Raw genomic sequence first — 27,854 nt, forward strand, 5'->3', positions numbered from 1 at the left:
ACACTTTTTACATACACAATGTACGCCCAATGACTACATTCGAACTACTGAGGTCATTGTTAAAGCTCTTCTAGTGATGTAAGGTCAGCCAGGAACAGAGAAAAGTACCGGGGGTAGGGGGAAGGAGGAGGGAAGAAGAAACCTAGTTTTAGTTATTTTGAATGAACGGTTGAAAGAAAATTGGGGGAGGGAAGGAATAAGCGAACACAAAACTGAAAGCAGGATCTGCAGAGAAGCCAAAACACAACAAAGGCTCAGCAGTCAGGAGTCACCTCAGCCCGCAAATGTTTTCCATTTCCTGGGCTCTGCAGGAAAGGCAATGAACGGGAATCACCATCCACCGTGCAGCTGAGGCGCTGTTCCTGGCCATGCCCACGGCTGAAAACCTGTCCCAGCACTACCAAGCCCCAAAGCGCCTGTCTATACCACAACTCACTGGCCATTTCTGTCACTTGAGTGATGCCAAAGCTAATGACAATACAGAAAACTGCGAACGAGCCGCTAGCGACACAAATACCAACTCAGTAAATGTTTAGCTACAGGTGCTCAAGCTTTTGCTAACTGGCAAATCATTGCTTTTACAAAATCTCAATCCTGAGAGGCTACATGCAGAAAACAGCTTTGTGTAAAGTTCTCTTTATTACAGGCAACATTAGTCCATACAATAATACACAATACTGACATACAAGTGTAATCTTTCAAAATCATCATTTAAACAGCAAAGACCAAGAAACAGAATTTTAACTACTTCATTTTCAAAAATTAATACTTTTTTCCTCCCAAGATCCTTTTTCAGTAAATTATATTGAAACATACAAAGAGAAAAAATACCCATTCAACATATATTGTAGTTAAATGGTTATTTTGTTTAAAATCTTTAATAAGAAAATCCTTTTTAGCAACCTACATATAGATAAGTAGCAAACTTTGTTTTAAACAAATCCTCTCCATTAAAAGATCTGAAGAATTTTCATCCATCATTTTCTTAGCCCACCAAAACTCCTTTTTGCAATACCTTGATACCTTAAAGTTTTTCAACTGAAGGTCTGAGACTAGGGGGCTTCCTAGATATTATAACCACTCTTCCCCCCTTCTATTTCCTAACATTCTGTCCAACAGGAGGTGAGTAAGCACATAATACTTCAGATTTTTTTAATCACCACTCTGTTTCATGAGAGCATAGACAGGTCTGCTCAATCCCCCTAAATCTACCATACTTTGCTGTTCAGGAGGAACAATGTATGCCAATAAAAGCAGAAAACCTGCAGCTTTTCTGTCACATGCTTTTGATTATTGTCAAATTTTCTGGTTTATGCTTCCAGCTGGTAACATGTATGTGTCATCTCAATATTAGTTTAAATCGTTAAACAAAAAACTATATTTTCCAAAGTCATTATCACTGGGAGCAATCAAGTGATCTTTTCTTGCTTTGCTGAGTTTCATTCTTAAAACTTGTCTTCGTTCTTCCCACTCACGGAGTTCAGCATTTCCATGGGCAAATTTACAGTTGTTTCCTTCAGTGCAAGTACCAGCCATATATCTGTTAAGACAGATTTTGAACAGTGTTTTCATTGAATTACCATGATCACTACGGTGTATTTTCTTCAGGTCATGTTTTTCAAATACGCTACATAGTAAGCACAAAAAAAAATTGGAAGAGTGTATACTTTTAAAAGTTAAATGACACTAACTCTGTTTAGCATTTGGTTGTATTTTTCTTTCCCAGCTGTCAAATATTTACAGAGGACAAAAGATGGCTCTTTCTTTCTATTCTTCGTATTTCTACTTAGACAGACGCTTTATGCTTGAAGCCATCAAGTTCATCATGTTAATGAATACATTATCATTTATCTCACTAAGCTAAGAAACGACTATTGTTAAAAAAATCCAATTAATTACCCTTGTTAACTAAAATTGAAGTTAGAATACTCAGAACACTTTAACATGCCAGTTTGTATTCACTTTATGCTGCATATCCAAGGTCTGTTATGTTCAAAACAAATACATTTAGAATGTGAAATTAATGCTCTTAAAAATTCAGTAAAGAGACATGTAATTTTCCATGTAAAGACTACAAATGAAAAATAAATTTGCTTTCTCTGCTAGGCAGTTTCTCAAGATCTCCAAGAAACTCAAAATCTTCAACTGAAAATGGAGTAACAAAAGCATCTGTACCAGCAAACTGAACCTTAAACTCCAGAATGTTCAGTTCCAAGGTTTTTAGCCTTCCAAACAGATTCTAACAGAGAGAAGAATTTCCAACAGATTTACAAAAAAAAAAGTCTAATGAAGTCAGGTAAAACAGGCTGCACTTAAGAATTAAAGGGAGCAGCAAAACATACAAGCAGTGCTGGGGAAAACCAACAGATCTTGGAAGTTCTCTTCCACATGTTGATAAATAATTTCTAATAACAAATACTCAATTTTAACAAATTTGGTTTGATGCTAACAACATTTCTATTTGCCTTAAAGCTCCAGTATCACTGCCCAGCAAGGTACTGTTCTTGGGCTCTAATTAATATGCAGATGCCTAGGTAAACTTGTAATAATACCAACAATATTCACTTCCCACAGCTGCAATGAACCTGCTACCATTCATTAACATCACACAGGCAGTTAATTTGGTTCCAAAATTAGGCACTTTATCACTCTCTGAGTTCTAGTATGTTAAAATACTGTTGATTACTTATTTCCTTGTTAAAAGATGTATGCAAATCAAGAAATAGTAGAAACTTGGTCAGAACCAGTAACTGCCTTAATTATTTAAACTATGAACTGTCATTTTTCAGCATTTTTGCCATCTCAAAAAAGACATACCTATCACAAATGCTAAAATATCCGGTTGGAAAGCGATACTGCCAGCAGTTCTGATCATCCTCAGTGTGGAAAACCTTCTCCTTATGCTTTTCAGAAGAAATGTGACCCTGCCATTGCTTCTCACTATTGCAGTTCTTCCCACACATCCAACAATGAAAATCCACCTGTTTTACAAGGAATTTGAAAACAAAACATTGTGAATTCAATGCTGTAAGGACAGAAGTTCTCCTAACACATTTTGAATGTTTCCTTTATGTTGGCCTGCAGGATATCGTTTACCTGAACAGACACAATTACTTTAACAATCACTTAAAGTTTATGATCTCCACTGGCTTTAGAAGATGTACATTGTCAGTTACATTTAGTGTAGCAATCTATGGTCTAAGGAAGAACCAAGAAAATAAAAGAAACAACCTAAATTACTGACTGGGAAAAAACCAGCCAAACAAACCCCAACATGCTTGGATTTAGGATTATACCTATGATTACTTACTGTAACTTCAGCATAGTCAGTTGGCATGTGAATTTGCTTCCCATTTTCTTTGCTTGCCTGAGCAGCTGTATCATCTCCTTTTTCTGGTTTTTGAGTTTTTAGCCATATGTCATACAACTGCTCCAAGTCTTGAACTAATGAGAGCAGAAGCTAAAATAAGTAATTAGCAATTAAGGCAAAAGTTTGAGAACACTAGATAAATGACTGAGTTTGTGAGCATAATTCAGTCCCCACCTGTTCTAAGAAGAAAAGGATTAGGAAACAGATGTAGACAGTTACACAGTTCAGAGATTAAGAGCCAAGGGGAAGAGGCATCTCTGCCCAAGAGCCCTCTGTGCCTCTGAGGGGACAGCAGGATTCAGGTTTCTGAACAGGCACCCAAAGCACAGACAGCACTTGTCCTGCTGCATACCCACACCTGAATTTCACAGAACTGACCTCATGTGTGCTACAGCTTCTGGTAAATTTAGTTTGCTTTCTTGCAGACCATGATCTGATCATTTATGTCATTTATTATTTCTGATTTTTGATGCTTTCTCCCCAGTAACATTGATGGGATAATAAAGTCAGCAACAGAAAGTGAATGGTGACTCCCAGTAAATACAGTGGGGGGGATTGTTCTGCAAATAGCTTCCCCCATATGTAATTCCATGAATCCATGTGTGTACACATGGCAATACAGGGTACAAAAACCAACTAATGTTGCTGCAAGGATCCATATTTCTAGGACAACTGAAAAAACAACACAAGCTACTTCATTGTTAAAAAAAAAAAATCAAGGAACGAATACACAAAACAGCTATTTTTATTTAATACTATTTTGGAATGCCTGGTCTGGGTTTATTTAAATTCAAAGACAAGGACACCTGCAAGGTTTACTCCAAAAGATGATTAAAGAAATTAGATTAAAAAGTAATTGAAGTACAAGAATGGAAAGCAGAACATTAGTTTTACAACATGTTAGATTTGTTTTCTACTTACTGCTGTTCTCCTTCATATAGGTCCACATCTCTCTCTCCTCAGGACTGTGAGCAAATGAGCAGTTTCCATCATACTGACATTTCTTGCCTGAAGCAATATGATTGCACAACTGGAACATGAATTTAAAAAAATCCTTAAGAATGTAAAGCGGAATGGATGCTAGTAGAATTTTTCAATTTTTTTCAGTCTTAGATAGTGTTTTCCCTCCCAGTCAAACATTTATATGATGTGAAAAATAAAAATGTTTATTTTACAAAAAACCACATTTATTATAGTTAGAAAAAGAGAACTGCTGGAAGCAAGTACTATGAGTGTTTTTTGCCTCCTATCACACTACCAGACCACAGATATGTATAAATTATTTCAGAAATATTTACTTCCACTGACAAGTAAGGAACTCAGCAGTAACACGAGATCAGTGCTTTTCTAAGGCTGAATGCTGTAGAAACACTACGAACATTTTCCTACCAACTCCCATGGGAATTTCTGCTGAACTACTGAAACCAGCCCAATTACTCATATTTTCCAGTGACTATTACCTACTGTCTTAACCAAAATGTCAGTTTTAGGTTAACATACATCAAACTGCAGAGGCACTTGTTTCTTTGCAGGAAGAGGACGAATGGTCATCCACTTCTTACGTTCATTAGACATTACCAGCACCACACGGCGATCTTTGCTCCACCTGAAACCACAGGCATTCAGTGAAAGAAAATACTACTCCAAAAAAATCACAATTTCTGCACAGAAGCAGAAACAGGAAAGCTCGGAGAGTTTATTTTTAAAGCTTTCATCATATATTTAAGATTAAATGACATTCTACTGAAACTTGATCAAAACCCTTAATACACAAAACCCCTCCAAAACCAAAACACAAACACTTTGGTAGCCATCATAAGTGTTTCTCAGTACTAATTATTAGCATACTACAAAGAGATAACTCTATCCAACTTCAGTTCGGGGTTTTTTAAAAATTCCTTGTATGATTTTTTTCCCAAGAAGCAACAGTTTCCCAAAGAGGTTTTAAATTGCTGACAAATCAGTAGAATTTTCACTGTTTGATCTTACTTACGGGTGTCTTGCCTTTGCACTACAGTATTTTTTGTTTCTGTCTGGCTCACTAACTTGACCATTTCTCCAGCACTGCCCACAAACAAACTTCATCTTCAAATTAAGTGATCCATATTTCATTTGGTTCCCAAGAATCTTAAGCCAAAAAAAAAAAATAACAACAATAAAAGCTATTTTTTATCTACAAAGAAATCCATACATAATTATTAATTACCCCCTATGGTAGAGATTTCAAAACATGTTGAGAAGCAAGTATTACATTGCATGCCTTGTAATAGCTTAACTTGTCATTTCAAACTAGGCATTTCTTAACAAATGCATTTTGTAATTAAACTTATTTCTGATTAAGGTATATGTACCCTGAAGTTGTGATGATATGTACAAACTAAGCACATGCAAGTGCTACATACTGAAAATATAATTAGTTGCCCTAGAACAGCTGACTTTGAACTTGTATTTACATTTTATGTCCCACCTGGGACAGAAGAAGCAAAGCAAAACGGGAGTTGCACAGCAGCAGAGCAGGAATTTTAGTCTAAGTGAGCAAGCTGAAGAAAGCCTACACTGAAAGCGATTATTTGGAGATCATTAAAAAAGTAATTTCTACAACAAGCTACATTATAAACACACATAAAAAAAGTATTATCTCCACAGTCACTGCACAATTAGTTAAATGGAAAAATGAAAATACCTGTGATCCATGTGCACTAGCTTCCACGTTCTGCCAGTACTTCTTTGATTCTTGAACTATAGTATCATGTGAAATACCTGTAAAGGAAGGGAAACAGCCTTTGAGTACTTATAGCTGTTGCAGCCTTACAGACATGCTCAAACTGGAATGCTACTGAACCCCAAAGCTTTTATCTATTTTTCTTTCTGTATATTGTGTAAGTATTCAGACATATGATATACATTTACATGGTGGATATGATGTTATGTCCACACACACTTAAGAACATTAGGGCATCCAAAACAGAAATACTGTCTGTGTAATCCCAATGGAAAGCTTACAAGGTTTTTAAATTACAGACTGCTCACACAGGTTAAGGTGCATCTTTCAGTATTTGACCATAATGTACTAGAGCTCTAATGCCAATGTAATTATAAAACCCACACTGTATGTACCACAGAAAACCTCTCCAAAACACAAGCTGAGAGGCACCAGGTTGCTCCTGCTTGCTTCCTGCACTGACCTCAAGCTGCAAACTTCAGAGGGAGGCAAGAAAAGGAAGGAGTGGCAATACAATGAAGAGTGAACTAAACACACCTGATTCCTTTTGCATTATCCAGACTTTAAGCTCCACCAGACTGTGAGCATAAAAGCATTTATCCTCTCGCAAGCAGCCATAATGCACCTCATGTCTGCACAGGTCCAGCTGACAGCGCACCTGGTAAGGGCGGATTTTGGAATACTTCACCATAGTCTCTCGCAAAATGTGGACAAGGCACCTGTTTGGAAAAGAGTCAGCTTTAGATGGTCTTTAAAATAACCATCCTTCACCAAGGCTTGTTCAAATACTCTTTAAACACTTTTTACTTGAAATCAGAAAGACAGGGAAGTTCCCAGAAGGAGGTCACGTCTAAGCATCGTTTCTAGGCTGAGTAAACACACTGAACAGCACTAAACAGAGAGAATCCAAAGCCCCTCTTCTGCAAAGCATTACTGATTCCAATCCAGCTGGATCACTGGTTTCCCAGCAGGAAAGCAGATCATGTCCACTTTCAAGTATATATCCTGATCTAATTAATAACCCACATATTTATTCCTTTACGGAGCACCATTTAAGGAAGAGGTGATGCAGAACAGTAACAGCCTAGCTCTCCTAGCAGCAGTGCTTACTCAGTACAGGGAACTGGAATACAAACAAAGCAATTCCAATGCTCCCACTTACTTCTACATCCTACAAAGACTAAAGTCTCTTAATTCTCCAAAACCTATTTTACAGTATTACAACAATAAAAACGTTTTTAACTTTCCAAGAACAACTAAAGACACTCCTCACACTGTTTTATCAACTGAGTTTAAAAAGACTATGTTCTATTTTATACACTGTAATTAAGGTAAACCTGAGTTAAAACTACAGCAAAATAAGAAAAACATATCAAAGAAAGAACAACTTAAGAGTTCCTGTTTTAATTTAATATTACACATCTATTTACAGCAATACAGCACACCAGAGAGATAAGCTATTAACAACCTGACACCAAATCCCACAAGGCTCGAAGTTAAAAGCAGACAACACTAATTTTAAATGCCTGACAAAGAAATAGCTCACTTTAATTCAGTTACATTTGTCAAAACTTGCTCTTTAAGTGTGTCTTGCCTATACTGCCAAGGCATAACAGTCAGCAGGAAGAGAAGTTGACCAACAAGTAAGAAATGAAAGTCAGTATTAAAGAGTGCCTTTGCTTTAAAACTGCAGCTTATAGAGGTGGTATTTCAAACATACTTGTTATCTTCAAAGTCATGCATAGCAGGGTGAGAACAAGAAGATGAGTTATCCTTGTTCCTTTTGCTTATTATTCTGGGCTTGTGATCAAAACATTTCTGGAATAGAAAAACAAGTAATTTTATAGTATATATTTTGGACAATTAAAAACATACCTTACCTTAAAGACTTTAACAGATACTTCATTTAGTCTCTAATCTAAGGGCAGCCAGATAATTACTGAAAATCTGTTATCAAAAGTTACAAAATAGTCATTCGTGAACCAGAGCATTTCTTTCTACATAGCTTAATTATCTATTACCGTTTTTATTGCGCTATAAGAAATAAAGCAGCACCTCACAAAGAAACATAAATAATCCATGGTACTCCTGCAGCAGCTGGGCCACAGTCAGGTTGGCCTTGCCAGGTCCCCCGAAGAGAGCGTCGCGGCTGAAGGCGCCCTTGCGCTCCAGCGTCCACACGTCGATCTCCTCCTGGCAATAGGCGAACGTGCAGTGCCCGGGGTACCTGCACTCCTCCTCAGCAGCCACATCTGAGGACAGCAGTCAACACAGCTTTACACACCTTTGCTTGGAAATTCGTCTTAAAACCCCCACTAGATCTGTTTGAAATACTTCTAATAAAGAAATCACAGAGATCTGTTGTAGATTTGTCACTTAAATCTAACAGAAGCAAAAAACCTTATGCTGAATGACTCGGTGAAAATGTAAAATGTCGGAGTCTAGAACATCCCTCTGGCCACCCTGGAGGGTTTGGAGACTGGACAGGGGGGTCTGGGATCTGTACAGGGGGCTCAGTTAGACCCACACAGATCCCAGGAGGACACTGACTCTGATTCCTGTCCATGGCAGTGAACACTCACATGCAGGAAGAATCACAAATCCTAAGAATTTGAAATAAGTAGTGGATGGTTTATTATAGAATATAAATATAGCAATTAGGATTCTTAGCATATGGGGCTGAAGAGACAAGATGGAGGAATTGGGGAGTGGCCCCTGTCTTCCTTGTTCTTGTTCTCGTCCCCCATCTTGTGCTGAGTTGGGTTTTAGAGATTGGCTTAGAGTAGAACTGACATGTTAGTATAGGTAATAGGTACTGGTAAAATTTTGTAAATAAAAAACACGTCTCGGACAGTGGTTGGGTCAAGGGGACTGTACATAAGGTGCGGGGCTCTCTGATCCGCCCAGTCTGCCGCGTGTCCTGCTCTGTGGAGACACCTTGCAGAGCTGAGAAAGAACTAAGATAAGGTACCCTGCCAGGGAAGTGCCTGGCAGAGTTGAAAAAGGACTGAGATGATGAAGAATAAACAACCTTGGAAATGTGCACCGGCAGACTCCGCTTGTCGTCTCTACCTCTGGTGTGTAACACTCAGGGCAAAGAGAAGACTGAAAACCTCATTACCTCTGGGAACAGCAACCCAGAGGAAACTCCCAGGGAACAGCAACCCTGGGGGAACCCTGAGCACCTTGGGGAACAGCAACCCCAAGGAGAATCTCAGGGAAACAATAACCTTGAGAGTAAAACTCCTCAAAACAGCTAATGCACACCTCCATCAACTATGCTGCACTAACCTAGGGCAATGGTACTGAGAGCCCAGAAGACCCTCTGCTCAAATAAAGCTGCTCATTAATACACAAGTCATCATGCTTACATCACAAGTGGGAGTACATATTGCAAAAGTCTAACAAAAATTCTTCTTTGCTGTGTTTTTAACAGTAATCATCCAACACTCAAAAGCAAAATTACTCCTGATGGAGAACAGTACAGAAGTACACTGCACGTTCTCTAAATAATTGTATTAGTGATCAAAATATGGCTCTCCTTACAGCCTTTGAAATTATAAACAACCCAGAACTTCTTTCTCCGTGTCCCACAAGAATAAATAAAAATTCCTTCTATACTTCACTATGGAAAAGCTAAATTGCATTAGTTTGAGTGCAGGCATTATCATTTTACTCTCTGTAACACCTACCTTTACATATATGATATGGTCCCACATACTGTGTCTTTGTTGGTCTTGGACGTATTTTTTTCCATGATTTATCTTCAGAGTTTTTTATTCTACCAATTAAAATATCCTTCTTACATTTATGTTCTAAATTGGGATGGTAAGCATAATCCAATAATTTAGGACCTGAAACAATCACAGAAAATTGCTTGTATTTGCATAAATTGAATCAAACATGAACATGTCCACATACAGACTGCACAGAAGCCCAAAAGCAAAATACACAAACACACTATATAGAATTCCTACTTACACCAGCAGCTCTGAAGAACCAAAAGTCATTAACCACCATGTTGAGCACAACAGAAAAAAAACCCTCAAATACTTACAAAAGGCAGTCTCAGCAAGAAAAAACTCACAAGTTACTTTATATTTGGGGAGGAATGCTGTGCTAAGGTTGCTTTGGGTCAGCAAATTGCTGCTTTTTTTCAAATTCCAAAGTATCCATTCCAGTAACACTAGTTTAAAACTGAAATTGCTTATCTATACTAAGTCAATGCAGGTGAATTCCAGCAATCAGTAAATGGCTTCCTTCAACATTTATTTTATTAGGAGAGGTACCGTGTTCAGAGACAAAACACACTTGGTAGGAAGTTCACACATGCCAAAAGGATAAATGGCAATCCCAGAACTTTGTGATTTTGAAAACAAAAATACACCCAGGTTCAAACTCTGTTTTTAGGATGGTACTAAATGAAGACATCAGCAAGAGCATCTGAAGATGAGCAGTGCTCAGTGAATTTTGCTGTTCATGAGACTGAAGAAGAACAAGAGCATGACCCAGTTTTCTCTGGACAAGAAGATGATGGAATAGTGTCATTTCAAAAGGCAGTAAAAGCAGGAGACACTTAAGCTTTGACAGAGAAGGAAAAAAAGAGAGGAAACAGGTGCATTGACATAAAAGTGAAGCTAGGAACATGCTAAGTACTCTCACCAATATGTTATAGCTCCAGCTTTAGCAGAACATGTTCTAGGGTTTGTCAAACTTCACTTTGTGGATTTTTCTAGTAAAAATAATTTTATACTAGTATACAATTTCTTAAGGGTACAATAGTCATCCCCTAAAGGTCTCGATACAATTTGTTATTAGTATATAAATGTCAATGATACTTGTAACTTTAAACACAGTGCTTATTTTTAAGATTAGTTTTAAAAGAAGCTATTGGCTTTAGAATATGACTCTGTCTACCAGCAATGGCTCAGGCCTAAAAGATTAGTTATATTAATGACCAATACTGGTTAAGCTCCTTTAAGTCAATACAGTGGAGTTAATTATTACTAAGGTTTGGAAGCCTCATGATTATGATTTAGAATTAGTTTGAAAGAACAATACAACAGATGGGATGTGAAGGTTACCAGGTACTTTGAACTGCAGTTCAATTCCCCATGGCCAATCAGAGAGAGTATTGCAAGTTTTATTTAGTCTTGAGCAAAGGTGTCACTCTTCACAGTACCCTGGGGTTTGGGAGGAAAGCGGATACAGAATGTGAATGACCTCACACACAGGGAAAGCGTGTGGTGATCTGTGCTGGGTTTAGAAATCAAAGATCTATTAGGACAAGAAATAAAGACAAGAGGAAAGAGGATAAAATAGCGGTTGAAATATTTCACCAATCATAAGATCGTGCTACATCTGCAAAGAACAAGTCAGGATTAACGTGGTTTACAAGCCAATAGTGGTTAATTACGAAGACTTTATGTATGCTTTCTAATTAAAAAAAAAAAATGAAGCCCATCAAGTCCAATAGCTCCTTACCTTTTTTGACAAAACATAACTGGCAGGCCTGTCTTAGCTCATGTGTGCCTTCCAGTGGGTTCCTTCCCGACAGTGCTGGAGATACAGCTATATTAGCAGTTGTACTGCTAAAAACGTTGGAGAAGTCATTTCTAGTTTGGCCTGCAATTCCCACGTAATTTTCAGAACCAAACAAACTACTAGGACCATTTATCTGTTGAAAGAGAACATATTTTACTTAATACATAGAATTTACTTACCTACAATTATAATTTAACCTACTGAATTTTTTCTTCAAAGCCATAATGTGGCTTCAAACACACATCTGAGAAGGGACATGGTGATTTTACGAAGGCCACACACACAGCACAAACTAAGCCTAAAACAAGAGCCAAGGCAGAAGAGCAGCCTTTGTCAGGCTAATTTCTACTCCCTCCTGGCTCCTGAGGATGCAATCCTTCATGCCATTAATGCAATTCCTCATGCAATTAATGCCACAGCGTGACTGAAAATGCACAGCACGACTGCAGTAAGGAGAGCAGGCATCCTCAGACACACGGTGACATCTGCTCCTCTACTAGGACAGTTCTTCAAGGTGCCTACTGTTTGGTATGCACATCATAAAGGATTTTAGATTGGTTATTTTACAATTCAACAGTATTCTACAGCAAGTTCCTCAAAACGGAATAATGGTTGTGACATTAGTCAAAATTTGCAGACATAAAACAACCTTTGTAAGCTTTTTGTTACCATTCCTGTAAGTTCCCACAGCCAGAACCCACTTTTAATGTAGAAGTGCTATTTTTTAAAAAATAGAAACTTCAGCTATAAAAATTCAGATCTGTGTAAAGCCTCCAAGGTGTTAACATTTGAACTGGTGTGAACAAAAACATAAAAAATACGTACAAACAATGGGGAATTATTGCTGTTAAGTGTTGGCGTTCCATCTCTAGAAGCTGAACTTGAGATATCTAAAGGAATAAAAAGATATTTTAATTAAATGAGTTCCCCAGAACATCCCATGCAAAAAAATTTTATCATTCGTGAGAAATATCAGAGGTTTGGGTTTTTCAACAAACATGAGAGATTTTTTTTTGTTTGCTACAAAAAGGTTTTTTAATTATGTAAAAGCCCCTTGTAAACATCTGGGTTGAAAAGTTGTTGGGCAATCATCTTCAAAATCTACACCAGCAGCACCGGCAGATACTGAAGGCAGATTCACAGACAGATACTGAAGCAACATGAAAATACTTGTGCAGTACAAAAAGGGTATGAAAAAATGAGGAAATCAAAGAGGGGTAAGAGGGTTCTTCAATTTTTGATTTTATTTTGTACATCTGGCTTTGTTCCAAAGGCAGCATAGTCCTGTAACATTGGTAATTAAAGACAAAACTCTGTTTTATCTTTTGTGGTTTGTTATTTGTATCTTGCTATTTCACATACCTGATTTCACTACATAATTACAGTCTGTGCAGTTTGAATCCAAGCCTGTAATACTGGTACTTTTTCAGAGTACACAGCTACATTACCCTTTTAGAATTCTTGTTTACTGACAAATCACAACAAATGCTTTAAGCTGTAAGTGCAAGTTCTTTAAAAAAAAAAGTTTGAGGGTATAGTGTTTCTTCTTTAAACTTATTCACCTGAAACAAATAAATTACATAATAGATACAGAAAAACTTCAGAGATCACTTGGAGCATGCTTATGCAGACCCCAGGGAACAAAAAGCTTTATTTATGAATTCTTGTATACAACCAACACTGAAAAACTATTATCACAGCTCAAATGTTATGTGTTAAACATAACTAATAGTTGCAAAAACTAATTTGTTAAAAAGGAAAGCCACTTGACTCATTCACAACTCTCATCATCATAAAAAGTTAAATATTAAGACTCATTTCTTACCTCTTTTTGGGTCACTGATTGAAAAGGTGCTTAATGGTGAACAAAAGTTTTCCAGCGAAGAAGCCAAAGGCTGTGAAAAGATTTCTGAAAGAGAAGCTGGGGGAACAAATCCTGCAGTAACTGGCAGTGTCCCCAGCAAAGAGGCAGAGAAAGGTACACTAGGAGCTACACTCCCTGCAGGAATGGGTCCTCTGGCTCCTGTAGTTTGCTGGAAAAAAATAAATTTAAAAAGAATGTTCAGACCAAACAAGAAAAGTCTCAAGAACATAATCTGCAACAGTATTTCTTTTAGTCAAGTTTCTGCTAAGTTTTTGTAAACCTACTGAAAAACATCAATGACAGGTACACCAGAGTCCTGCACAGAGCTGCAGTAACCAAACCCTGAACAATGCCCCACATGCAAGGCATTATTCCCTTGAAACACTCTAAAGGTTCAGTTACCAGACACTTACTAAGTTAGTAAAGATTTGGATTTTTTTATCCATTGGATCATAGCTGAATTTCCAAATTATGTTAAAAATTACAGGCACCAGGGAAGAGTAGGAAGAGTCAGATATCAACAATATTTGTTTCTAAATAAAGAAAATGTAATTCAAACTGTAGTACAGCAAAGAAATATGAGTTGGCTTTGAGGTAAATCCTCAGATCCAATCAAATGATAACATTCTGCAAAGGCCAGGTCACATTCCTTCCTGCCATTAAAAGTAACACATCCTTCTGTACACTTTTGTTAAGAACACACCCCGAGGGGGAGTTTCCCCTGCCTGCCATCCCCAGGAGCTCCCTGCTTGTCTGGGTGTTGGGTGAGGTCTGCAGAGTCTCCCAAATGCTCCAAATGACCAGCAGGGCCAGAGCAGGGAGCCAGCAGCCCTGGCAGGGAGTTCAGACACCTCAGCTCATCAGTCACAGCTCTCATTCTGACTAACAACTGCACAACTCTGGAGCCTTCACAGCCTGCTCCAGGGCTGGCATAACGGTGTGAGGAGGAACAACACTTCACAGAACTGAATTTCTCTAATATCTCTTCTGCAAATACAAAAAGACTCATGATGGTGCATTTCTGCTCAGCCAGGTGGGGATCTGCACAAAGCTCTGATTGCAGAGATACCAGTGAGCATCCTGGAGGGCCACAGCCCAAGCACTACTCTGCTGCAAAGCTTTTTGTTTATGTTTAACCATTCTTTCTACAGCTAGAGGGTGAGCATTCCAACACACTGTTCGTGTTCTAAGAGGGTTTATTTGCACAACCCCTCCCAAAAAAAACAGACTAGCCCAGACTTCAAATGTCCAATTCACTTTTCACAGTACTTCCTGTAAGTAGGATTGGTAGTAGCATAACAGTATTTCTGAAGTAGTAGTACAGCCACATTTAGAGGAATCTGAAGCTGAAATAAAATCAAACTATGTCCAAAGACAGCTCAATGTAACAAGGAAAGGTAACACAAACTTCACCACTAGCCCACCTAACAAAAAATATGAGATCCCAGTCATATTTAGAGACTCATATAAAGAGAGTCTCTCAAGAAAGAAAACAGATAAAGTCTTACCATTACACCTTCATCTGGATCAGGCACAGAATCAAGTAACTCATCAAGTTCTTCTCCAATAATTATATCTCCATCTCCACAATCTAAACATGCTTCTGGCATAGGGAAAGAAACATTCCCTCCATTTGACAACACTGTGGAAGGCAGAGGAACCTTTTCCATCTGAAGAGGCATAACAGCAGGTAAAGGTGGGACAGGTACAGGTGACACTTTAGACACTTCAGAAACAAAGTTTGATGAAGAAGCAGCAGAAACCGTCTCTTGTTTCTGGTCAGATAAATCTGAAACAGGTAAGATAGGAATGACTGGAACCTTTGTTCAAAGATGTGAGAAGCTCTTGCATAACTTTTACCTTGACAATGTGGAGGGTGAGGGAGTGAAGAAATGTGAAAAATGTTTCAGCAAAACCACATGAAATGTTTTCAGCTTCTATCAGCTTTGAATTGATGTGTATCTTCATCTCAATGTTTATTTATTACTCAAGCTAAAACAGAAAAAGTTGCAGACCTGATACTTGACTAAATCTTTGGCATATTCTCCCCTCCCTATTTTTCCAAGCTGAAGAGGACAGTATGGAGAGGATCACTACAGGAGCAGTTACAATCGAATCAGGTTGAGAGACAAAGGGAAATCTGCTCAGCCACTTAAATATGCAGTTTTAGAGATGAACAGATCAGACTTTTACCCCAGGACTTTCAAATGACCAGACAATTTTTTTCTGGATTTTCCTAATGCAATGAGATTTGTATGGCATATCCAGCTCCCTAGCATTAGTAATGTAACATGAGACTCACCTAACTCAATATCTTCTACAGAAGAATTCTGTGAATGAGAAAAAAACACCTCTCAGCCACAAGAGCCATTAAAATTTTTCAAATACCTATTTACAGACAAAGAATGTAAGCCCTCTCAAATTTAGGTTTTAGAAAATATCAAATTTACAAAGTCTAATGTAATTTAAAGGTAACTTTTTTTTTAGCTAAAGCATCCATTTGCAGACCGAAATCCACTTTGGGTATCACTAAAAATTCGCAACCAACCAACCAAAGTGAGAATGACACTTCAGGGAATTAAAGAGTCTAAATGGTATCTTAAGTGAGCTGTTCCTACACTTCCTCATTCCTTCACAGCTAAAATCTCTATATTCCTGTGAAAGAGGTCTGTAAGATAAAGATGAACTCCACTACTGCTACTCAGACACATTACAAAGAGCAAGATACAAGCAAGTTCAGCTGCTAATGAAGATCAAATTTGGACAAATGCATATAAGTAAAAGGGATTTTATCCCAGCACCCTTCATTTTGATAATTGTTCACTAAATAAAATAAAAAATAAATCCATTAACTTCACTTTTGCCTCAGGACATGCAAATATGCATTGCACTGGATTTAATCTTTTAGCTAACATTTATTCAACAAAGATAACTTGAATAATAAACTTAAGTCCTTGTCTGCCCTACATATACAGCAAAATTGCACATAACAGAACCCTAAAGTCCCAAATAACAGCCTTTAACATAAAATGTCAATTGCACCACTGTCCCTTCATCATAATGAAATTATGAAACAATTATTCCCTGAAGTTTACAGTCAGCTTCCACTTGGAACATGTAAAACCTTACCTGAGTTGATACATCACTAGAAACTGAATTTGAGGAGGGTGGCTACAAAGAAGAGATACCTTCATTAAATACAAATTTGATATCAAGAGGGAAAGCTTAACATAAAATGTTAAAATAAAATCTTACCTTTGCTCTAACATATGCTTTCCTTATTTTTAACCCTAGTTTTTGAGCTAGTTCTTGGGTAAGCTTAATCACACTTTCATCCTAAAAGACATAAATAAAATTTCGTAATTTACATATACTGTCATCAAGGAAAGACATCTGTTTATATCTCAGTCTGTATTCTTCAAGATCCCTATATGCAGGATGTCTCAAAATGCAGCTTTATTCTTTCCCAAACACAGAACTGAAACCTATATCTGCAAATACAGCTACCCTCAAGCAAAACCTATGTTGACAGAAAATGGACATAGAATCCCTTTATCTGGATTTAGAATAATATAAAGGCCTTCCAAAATCAGAAAAATTCAGAAGTGTTTTGTTGGGATTTTTTTGTTTTGTTTTGGGTTTTCTGTTGTTGTTGATTTTCAGTTTTGTTTGATTTTGTGGGTGGGCTTTTTTGTTTGTTTATTTGAGGAAGGCATTTGTTCTTTAAGGGGGTGGAGGTTTATTTTCTTGTTTTGCTTTTACACAAATTGAGGGCCACATTCCTGATTACCATACGAGCTACTACACGATACTGATGAATATTTAATGAGCACTTTATATTTTGGGAGGCATTGCATCATACAACTACAATTAAAAATGTCATCATATTTCCCTCTGTCCTACAGTTATAACTACCCATTCAAATTATTTTAAGATTTAGTATTCAGATCACACCCTACAGCTAGAGAAGCTATTTATAAAACTTACATAAAGGCATTATTAACCTTAAGCAAAAACATTCAGCTCTGGAAGTGCAAAGTGAGGATCCAAAGTCCAAAGTTCCACATTCAGATGAACTGTTTATGTCTTTGGAAACACAACTGAAACCTCCTCTCCAGAGGCAAACCCATGCCCAACACCCTGTCTAGTGTCTCCCTGCAGCTTGGATGCAGCAAGGTGAATATGAATAAGTCAGTATTTTATCCTGTGATCAGTCTATTTTGAGCAAAGCATGTAAAGATGCCATCAGCACCTAAGTTCAAATCAGGAATGCATTTCTGGAGTGAAATCTCTTGACTATCCTCACTCACAGCATTTTAGTTTGCATTATGAAGGGTCCCAGAGAACCAAACTGGGTTTGGATGTAGCTAAAGGCCTGCAGGACACAACCCAACCACACAAACAATCATGGAAAGCAGCATTTCAGTCTAGAGATCATCTCCCACACCACACAGTGCCTGACACACACAGAGCCCAAGATCTGGGGTGCACAGCAAGGGATCCACAGCCAGGACAATGCACTGTCACTACACACCTGGAAAGCTAAAATGCAGTTATCAAAAGAATAAATGTACATTACAATTATGGTGGGGTTCTCTTCATGTCACAGAGAATTTTAAACAATTAATTCAGTGGTTCTAAGTGCTTATTGCAAATATTCATGGCACTTGATCCCCACTGCATTCCTTTTGCTGAAAGTTAACACAACAAACTCAGCTTGGGGACTGTAATCTCTGCCCTCAGTATGTACTTCCACAAGAAAAAATAATGCATAGAGGAATAAAAAATATTTTATTGCATTAAAAAACCCCAAACCAGAAGAAACAACCTTGGTCTTAAAATAAATGTATGTTGCTTAACTTTAAAAATAATCACCAATATACAATTGACCCACCTGTGGTACAGCAAGAGAACATTTTGCTACAGCATCATAAGCCTTCTTATAGCTTCCCAGCTCCTTCAAAGCCTTTGCTTTGCGATAGAGAGCTCTGAAATTGTTTTCATTCAATCTTAATGCTATCTCACAGTCCTCTAGAACTTTTTCATGCAATCCCTAGGAGGAGAAAAAAAGAAAAAAGCCACTAATCAGAACTATGATCCTGGAAACAGTGAATTTGAACTGTATTGGACAAAACTATTGAAACACAATCAAATATTCACCAAGGGCACTGCACAGCATGTTTGTTAGTTTTGCTAAGTCACCAAATTAGGCAACTAGAAACAAGCAGGGCCATCATTATGTAAACTCCAGTAACAGTCACACAGAAAATTTAGCTCTTTCACAAGAGCCATCTTGTTCCACAGAGAAAGCAGCCAACTCAGTGCAGTCAGCAGTGTAAATGGATAAAAATACTGTTCCATCAAATTCCAAGCCTAGAAATACTCTTTTATGTTAATTCTAGTATTAGCAACTAAAATACCTCAATCATACATGTAAAAAGCTTTTAAAGAACGTGCCAAAGTGATGACTTGAAACATGTCAATCCTCAAAGTGCCATCAAGAGCTTTTCACTCACTAGACTTTTGTCTTCATACCCTGTTTGCATCCTGCTCTGGAGAAATCCTATTGAAACTGAATCTTACCATATTTGAAAAACACGCGATCCTGTTCACATGCAGCTTCTCTAAAACATCATCAGAAACATGGATTTCTTCTGAATTAGCATAATCAGCTATGTTTATAGCCTCTGTATAATGACTCAGTGATCCTCTCCAATCACCTTCTCGATATACGTCATTTCCTTCATGAAAAAGATTTCTAACAAGATCTCGTATAAATAACTGCAACAAAAAGAAAAACTCATCAACAGCAGCTTATCTTCCATACTTCCAAGGAAAATTTTAAATATAAAATTTATACTTGTCATTTCATGGAATCAGAGTGAAATGCAAAATTTTTGTCTGCATTAGTGTTTTTCTTCTGACATTTTTCCAAGACAATCTCAAATATGTATATAAATGTTCCATATATTCTTTCAGCAAGCAGCAGCCATAGCAGCTGGTAAAGCAGGAGAACACAAAAGCTGCTTTTGCAAAAAGGGTTTTTAAATCAAAATGTGAATGACTGCATTTTTATCTAATATGTTCTCAAATCCCATGAAACCACCTACCACTGGAAAAAGAACTAAAATGACAAATCTGAAAATACAAGCCAAAATTATGCAAAATCATAACACATAAAGAAACAAAATATGTTCTGAAGGTTTCTGTGACTGAAGTCCTTTCATCTTACTTTTGCTGTGCTGCTCTGAACTTTACTCAGAATAGCACATTATTTCATTTCATTAATGCTCCAAATTTATCCCCAACACCAGCACAGAGAGATTTCCTCTCAACTGCTGTATGAGTAAATTCAGGACACCCAAACATCTGAATACCTGTATCATAATGTTAATAGTTAAACTGCTACAATACTGAGAGTTTTTAAATTACCATTCCTATTATATCATCACCTAAATAATGACCAAAACAAAGATTAACTATAATAATACAGGTCCATGTTAAAAACTCTTCTGGAAATTCAGAAGTCATTTCATTACCTCATATTGCTCTTGCGTCCCTGGATAGGGCAAAGTGGATCTAGAAAAGAAATGACAAGCTTCACTTATTATACATATTGCTTAAAAGATAATCACACTGAGGAATGCTGGTTCTTAGGAAAAGCAGCCCTGCTTCTGCAACAGGCAAATCTCTGAATTTTGCCCACAGCCTGCACCGAATAAGGAAAAGTGCTGCAGATGAGTTTTCATTAAAAAACTGAGCTTCCTCATCACTAATGGCTCACTTTCTTCTGAAGTTACATGAAGTTACAATCTGAACTCTGCTGTTCAAAACATATTAAGGTTTTGAATGCTTTGAGACTTTTAGACATCATGTTCTTTGTTTAAAAGCAATTTCCTTCTTCTCCCATGTGCAGAACCATGTCACAGATGAGGAGAACTGCAATCTTCTAGTAAGTACTATAAAATGACAAATTATCTGTCAAAAGCCCACATTAATTTTAATTAAGTCATACCAATGACACAACAGGAATTTTAAGAGTTCTTTTGTACGACATGCAACAGATTTTCTCTAGGACATAAAAGAGGTCTTCTACATTTTCAGGAAGAAAAGCAGGAATCCTTTCCTTTTGCATACAGGTTAACTGAGGTTCTGTTTTTAAATAGTTTCTAAATGGTCAGGGTTTGGGGGAAGAGGTTTTGGGTTGGTTGATTTTTTTGGTTTTGTTTTCTAAGAATGACACATATGAACAGTGAACTAGTATGAAATTTCAAAAGGATTTTAAGATTCGAAAGAATTTGGCATTGACCCAAATGAAAATTAAATACTCAGATGATTTCTCAATAGCTTAAATTTTAGCTCCAGAGAATTAAAATATTTAGGTAGTGGTGAGCAAACCCATCCCTTTTCAGTAGCAACCTAGTCTTAGGTGTAGCTATTCTTAAAGTGGATTATTAGGCTAGCAACACTTTCTACCCACAAAAAAAAGATTAAATGCTAATTTTTCTCAAAGGCAGGAAAGGAATAACCTCTCACCTTCAATTTGCTCTGTTTAGGAACAAAGAGAAGTGCTGTCTTTTCTTTAAAGCTGCTCCCTGTTTAACATGTTAGCACTAGCAAACATTCTGAGGAAAACACAAAAGGCCCTTCCCAGAGCCATCCATCTCAGAAATACATATACACATGTGAACGAACATATAAAATAAAAACCACAAAGCCATACTCTATAAACTGGAGTCCTTTCTTAATGTCCTGTTGTCTAGTGCTTCTCTCTTCCGACACATTGGACATGTTATCCTGAACATCCACTTTTCGGATATGCCACTCCTCAAAAAGGAACAGAGACAAATGGCTGTTATAATTCATTTCAGAGTGCATTTGGCCCAGAAGGATCCACTCTCACATCAACACTCAGTCCATTGTACAAAATGATTCTGCACCAAGCTTCACAGCACTGCAGAAACTCCTGACACGGCTGAGGCACCCGCAGAGACAGAGGGACAAGCCCCAGGTCACAGCAACACCCCCCATCAGTGCCCAGTTACACAATATTTCTGCAGAGAACCTCTCCTCCAATTTCTAATTTATGTTTGGGTTCCACTCACGTCCTCCAGAGGAGGCAGAGTCCTCTGTAACTGCACCAAGCTACAAGCCCAGCTTTTCAGGGATTACTGCTAACCTGAGCTGAAGGTCCACACTGTCCCCTTCTAAGAGCTTTACACTTCTTTTATTTGTTTGTTGAAGCGGAACTAAACTCAAGATCCTGGTATACTTATTAATAAAAACCAAACTGATGAGAAAGTTCCCATGAAGTCTAGTTCTACAGCATCTCATCATCCCCCAAGCACTAAGGTGAAATTAGAAGCAAACATTAATGCTTTATTAATATCCACCAGCCAGCCAAGGTGAAAACCTTGGACGCTTCACCGGTAGCAGAGACTGCCTAGTTCACTTGAAAAACTGAATTACTTCAATGTAACTCCACATCATCAGCTCAACATTTCAGTTCAATTTGTCACAACTGGTGATTTTCTTTTTAGTTTGTGTCTTTAATTGACTGGATTTACAAATGCTCAAGTTAAACAAGCTGATATGATCTGCAGAACCTTCAATACACGGCTATTTGAAGTTGCTGTCACAACCATACATAGTTATGTCCAATTGTGATGTAAGAATACAACTTATTTTTTCAAAAAAAGGATCAGTAGGACAAAGTTTTATTCTGAAAATACTCAAGTTCAGAAAAAGGCTTTTAGCTAGAGGAAATGGGTATACTTTGTGGAGAAAATTACTTTTTGTGGGAATTTTATTTAAAAAAAATTGAACTACATGCAGTATGTTTCTGTTAGTCCTGAAACTAAGCTTATAAAAGCCAGTATTTTGTGCCAGGTTGCCATTTCACATCAGTGGCAAAAGAATGAAAACAAAGTAAAGTGAAAAACAAATTAATGCCCAGTGAACTCCACAAAACCCCAACTGAGAGCAGAAACAGGCTGCAGAAGATACCCTACTTTCTCTGAATCATTTGGAATAAGGAAACAAACTGAAGAATTTTCAGCTTGAATAATGTTTACAAACCTTTTCAAAGCCCCTTAAATGAAGGTAGGAAGTCTAGACTATTTCAAGGCATTACATGTTAATCCTATTGTAAAGCATTCCTAAAATGAGCATAAAAATGAGTAATTTTTTAACAAATTATTGGAAGCACTCCAAGGTCCCCATTTCACCTCACTTCCCACTGTGTCCTCAGTAAGAGCAAGCTTTATAAAAACATGAAAATAAAACTCAGTCTTTAGATAAATATCATGGACAGCTGTGATAGTTCACTAACAGGAATTTTTCAGCTATTGCTTGCTTGGGTATATAAATAACCCTCAATAATCTACTCTCCAGACAGGAACTAACCTGTTTCTCATGTCATTTTATGCATCACCTTTTCTTCCAAAAGTTAATTATACAGACTATGCTATAAGATAAAGGTTTTTAATAAATAACAGTGTATCCACAAAGAAATTAAAATATAAATGCCTAAAGGACATTCTATTTGGCATCTGAATAGTTTTTATTTACTCACTTATGGATTAGGTTTTGGAATTCAAACAAAGTCTTGTAAGAATAAGAAATTCTCACACTAACCAAAGAAAGTAGGAATATTAGCACATTTTCCCTCAGAAGTAAGCTTTGAAAAACACATTTTAACCCTGTGAATTAACAGTTAACGTAGTACCCTGCCCCACAAGAGTCTTGCATATGCCACAATCAGGGCAAATATTAAAATCAGCTTTACTAATTTTAAGAAATCCCAGTATTCCACCCTAACTTGCCAAGACAGGAGAAAAGTCCAACACAGTTACACCTGCATTTATTTATCACCTCTAAGATAACATTTAAGAATATCTTGAACTTGAGGATATGCAGATCCTATTTCTCCATAACAATCAAGTTAATGGAAACATTACACACTGGCATCGCATATATAAGAATAGCTGAAAAATGAACATATGTGAGTGCTGAAATTTATTATTCAAAGCAGTTTTCTATTTTTTTTCCTATTCATTTGCATCCACAAGATATTCAGACAAAAATTATCTTTCCTTAGAATACTTTGACAATCAAATTGCCCCAAAATTTGATGATTTTGCAGAGGACTTAAAATTGTTTCAGACAGCACCTTTAACAGTATCTCTTCCACCCAAAATTTTCCTTATATCCTCTGAAGCAACCAGAATCATGTTAAGACTCAGTTATACACAAGGCAAACAGCAATCATATCTTGCCTTTTAATGTCATCCATCCACTTTCCAAGATGAAACTCCCACCCATGTAGCAACAGCTCTTCTCCATTTACAGGGACAGAATTGAAAGAAAAACAAACTTATGTACCTACATACATACATTTCAACAGTCTAAATGGCTGCTTTGTTGCTTGAAAAATTACAAAAAAAGCAAAGCCTCTACTGTTGTTTTACTCTTTGTGCAATTCACTGAGAGAAACAACCTAAAGTAAAGAAAAAATAACAAGGGGAAAAAAAAGAAGGTAGACTAATGTATCACTAACTAACAGCACAGGCAGAACTAATTGTTACATTAAATGCAGTATTTCTACAACTGCTGCTATGAGACCAGTACAAGTTCAATTTACTAAATGTAGTAAAGGGGAAAAAAAAAGCTGCCTAGACATTTCAAAGAACAATTTATCCTGTTTTATCTTCATCACTGGGTTTAATTTATCCTGTTTCCCAGAAGCAGGAGCCAAGTGACAGCCAGGACTCTGCCAGGAGCGGGCGATGCCTTTTCTGACAGATGCTGTTCTACCCATCCTAACAGGAGATCTGAAGGACAACAGGTCTGTGCCAGTGCAGGCAGGCAGGAACATCTCCACTCCTCTCTTATACAAAGCCACTTATGCCTCTTGCTGGTTATTTGCCTTCCTTCCAGCATATGGCAAGACAGTTTTCTTCTTTTCTATATTTTAGCACTTCCAAGGCCTTCAAAATAAATTTGAAAGGACATTCCCATCATCTAGCATATACCATGTGCCATATTCAGGCACAAGGGCTTTGAGTACAATTGTTACACTATCTTTTCAAAGCAAATCTCTGGAACACAAGTGAATAAATTCATACAGAATGTAGAAATTGAGTTCTTCTGTAGAAAGAATATAGGCCTTGGCTACTGTAAAAAGGAAGGTGCCACTATGTAAAACTATAGAGAGTTGAGCCTTTCCATTTCTCAACTGCAGGATCAGAGAGCAACCATCTCCAGTTTGCCATGCACACAAGTTCCCCCAGCTGAAAATTCATTCCCACAGGACAGGAACTGGGAAGGACTGATCCTTTCTCCTCTTGCACAGTTTTGCACGTTGCCTCTTTAGAGATGAACGGAGAATGCTTTGAAAATGCATAATGTCATTTGGGAGCCAGAACTACTCCCCCCTGGGAATTAATGACCTTCAGCTGACCAAATAATTCTGTTGTTTGTTATAGAAATTTATGGCTCTATTATAAATACTTCAAGCAAGCATTCTCTGCACCTTCAGGCCTAAATGCTGAAAACAACTGGAAGTCAGTGATCCTTGCTGGACTTCTCTCTGCACAGAACTAAAACTTACAAAGCAAGGATGGTGTATAGATGTGTTCTTTTTAAATTACAGGAGCATATCCTCCTGCCACACATCACCAAGTTCACTATGAACACATTTACTGGGTTACAGGAATCTCAAATTAGATCTCTGTACAATACAAAGCACATCAAAAATTTTATCATTACTGCAGTTGATAGATCTCTACCAGCCTCAGTAGTTCAGCTGAATTACTGAATAAAATCACACCAAGTGAAGAGAACCCTCTGTACTCCAACATCAACCTCCTCCCCCTAAATTCTGGCAGAAATTAACCCATCATCTGTACCATCATATGTCAAACCTTTGGTCAGAATGTCTGAAACCAGAAGCTTGTGTATGAAACAGCACCACAAACAGTTCACCAATGTTTCCATATCGGAAAACTGTACTCCAGAGGAGAGAAACGACACCCTAGAATAAAGGGAATACTGCAAAGAGAAGAGCAGGACTGAAACAGAACAGCAAGAGTGAAGATCTGACTAAGACGCAGACAATATAAACCCCTCTCACCTACTAGAAGCAAAAACCTATTTCTGCTGCTGCCTCCTGCACCGTTAACAGCAGCAACAAGCACAATACATTCAGACATTTGGATCCAAAAGCTACATCCATGTAATTCCCACCCCAGGGCCCAGGAAAGCAGAACTCTGCCCCGAAAGAGCTGAGTGAGAAGTGGCACTGGTGTAGCTACACCCAAATCGCTTCCTCAAGAGATGCCACTCACACAGACACCTCCACTACCCCCAGCTCCAACCCAGCCAGGGATCCAGCTGGACATCAAGCATGTGCCATCACAGAATCAGCCTTGCCAGAAAGCAGACTTGTCAAAGCTGTTTTATTGCCCATCCCAACCACCTGACAGATTAAAAGCATAATTACAGATAATAAACTACAGGGCAAACAAAAGCATGCCTTACAGAGATTGTTAACTGCTCATCAGGCTTGGACTGGCATCAAAACAAGGAAGGGAAAATAGAAATCTTAATACAAAATCTGTACAAAATAAATGTGTTCTTCAGAGAGCAAAAGCACAAAAGATTTTATGTTCATGTTCACGCGTCATTGAGCTGTTATATGAAACATTTCAAACATGCAAGATACTGAGAGAGAAACAGGAAACACATTACACAACAAACATTTCAATAGTTCCCAGTTAACTCGTCTGCTTAATCCAATACTTCTGGCCACAATCACAGAATTCTGTTATGTCAGCTCAAAAACCACCTAACACAGACATAACACAGTTGCACTTTTTATTTCTAAAAAGTGAACTGGACTGTAGTCAAAACGAAATATCTGAATGAAAGTAAACAGAACATAGAGCAGTAATTTAAGACCTATTCATTTCCCACTCTTTACTTACCTTCGGTATTTAGTTGCATCTCCTCCCACTTCTTCCCTATCCACAAAATAATAAGACAGTTTTCAAGATTTATTTTCTTTTTTCACGGTTTTGCTACATTTTTTTTAAATCCATGTAAGAAACAGGAGAGAACAAAGACGCTTTGTGAAGTCACTTAATTTCCCCAGGAAATTAAGAAGCCGGGCTGGTTTCAGTTTACCACTCTCTCAGATATTTCAGTAAAGAACAGATCCAAAAACCTAACTGAAGGACGAGCATCTTACCAATAAACCCAGATTTATCAACGGGATTTAAACCAAGATAAACTTTGATAATCGATTTTGAGTATTACTACAGGTGGCTACAATCGCCAATATTTAAGTTTCGTTGCTGGTTTTGGTTCTGGGGCTGGTTTGGGGTTTCTTTCCCACTTCCTGCAGACAGTTCTGACTTTCCGTGAGCGAACACTTCCAGCGCTGCCCGGGCACAGCGGGGCCCGGTGCACGGGCACCTGCCCGCCCGGGGAAGGACAGGAGGCACCGCGCACCTGTCAGCGCCGAAAGCCCCGAAACCTGTACCGGGGGGCCGCGGGCAGAGGACGGGCCCCGGCCTGGCCGCTGTCAGCGCTCTCCGGGAATTGTTCCAGTCACGGCGCAACAGGAGAGCTCCTGACCCGCCGGTGGTGCTGCCCCAGCCCGCCCGCCCGCCGCCTTTGTTCGCGCCGAGCGGCTCCGGCAGCCGGGGAGAGCCCTCCGGGGGCCCGGCCCGGCCGCGGCCTCGGCGGGACCGGCAGCGGCCGCGGCCGGGCGGACACACGACCCCGGCGGGAGGGGCGCGGGGACCCCGCGGCTCCACCTCGGCGGGAGCGGCGGCCCCGCGGCGGGGGAAGGGACGGGCGGGACCGGCTGTCCGCGCCCGCAGCGGGGCGGAACGGCAACGGGGCCGACCGCGTCTGGGCACTCCTTCCTCGGGCGGACGGTGCCGAGGGGCACCGGGATGCGGTGTGTCTGTCCCTCCCCCCGCCCGTACCTGCTGTGAGGCCGCGGGAGCGCAGCGGGAGGCGGGGCCGGCGGGACGGGAGCGACAGCGGCGACGGCGGTAACGACACCGAGAGCGGCGGCAGCGCCTCCTCCGCGCCGCCCGCACAGCGCCGCCGCCCCCGCGCGCCCCCTGCTGCCGGGAGGCCGCGGGCACAGCCCGGGGGCGGCCTGAGCCCAGCGCCAGCACTGCGGGCTTCCCATTGGCTCGCCGCGATTGTTTTGGGAACCGGTGCTTCTGATTGGAGGCGGCTGGGAAGCTCTTAGCTGCTGATTGGTTGGCTACATGCGGCCCCGGCCCCGCGCGCCTCTCCCGTCAGCGGGCCGGAGCCCGCCCCGCCGGTCCGTGGCC

The 27,854-nt window shown here is 38.9% G+C and overlaps 1 protein-coding gene across 4 annotated transcripts; it reads right to left on the minus strand.

Annotated features, from left to right (window-relative positions):
- Nucleotides 1-79: 79 nt before the first annotated feature.
- ZC3H7A (zinc finger CCCH-type containing 7A) lies at nt 80-27,726 on the minus strand. 4 transcript variants are annotated; one of them, XM_063414329.1, is made up of 24 exons: nt 27,495-27,601; nt 26,487-26,522; nt 21,224-21,327; nt 20,040-20,079; nt 19,084-19,281; nt 18,395-18,553; nt 16,756-16,836; nt 16,630-16,671; nt 15,803-15,830; nt 15,009-15,289; nt 13,462-13,669; nt 12,462-12,526; nt 11,577-11,769; nt 9,785-9,946; nt 8,148-8,344; nt 7,813-7,910; nt 6,630-6,811; nt 6,054-6,130; nt 5,364-5,497; nt 4,871-4,976; nt 4,292-4,400; nt 3,311-3,444; nt 2,818-2,981; nt 80-1,540 (listed from the first exon to the last, which is right to left on the minus strand). In XM_063414329.1, exons 3-24 carry the CDS (start codon nt 21,289-21,291, stop codon nt 1,351-1,353), a joined length of 2,916 nt encoding a protein of 971 aa, XP_063270399.1. In that variant the 5' UTR covers nt 21,292-21,327; nt 26,487-26,522; nt 27,495-27,601; the 3' UTR covers nt 80-1,350. The 4 variants fall into 4 exon arrangements, 3 of the variants coding, with proteins under 3 accessions (XP_063270399.1, XP_063270400.1, XP_063270398.1); XM_063414330.1 differs by lacking the exon at nt 26,487-26,522 and having other exon boundaries at nt 27,495-27,690; XM_063414328.1 differs by lacking the exons at nt 21,224-21,327; nt 26,487-26,522 and having other exon boundaries at nt 27,495-27,721.
- Nucleotides 27,727-27,854: the final 128 nt, after the last annotated feature.

Source organism: Prinia subflava, chromosome 17 (genome assembly GCF_021018805.1).
Source record: "Prinia subflava isolate CZ2003 ecotype Zambia chromosome 17, Cam_Psub_1.2, whole genome shotgun sequence".
Lineage (NCBI taxonomy): Eukaryota > Metazoa > Chordata > Aves > Passeriformes > Cisticolidae > Prinia > Prinia subflava.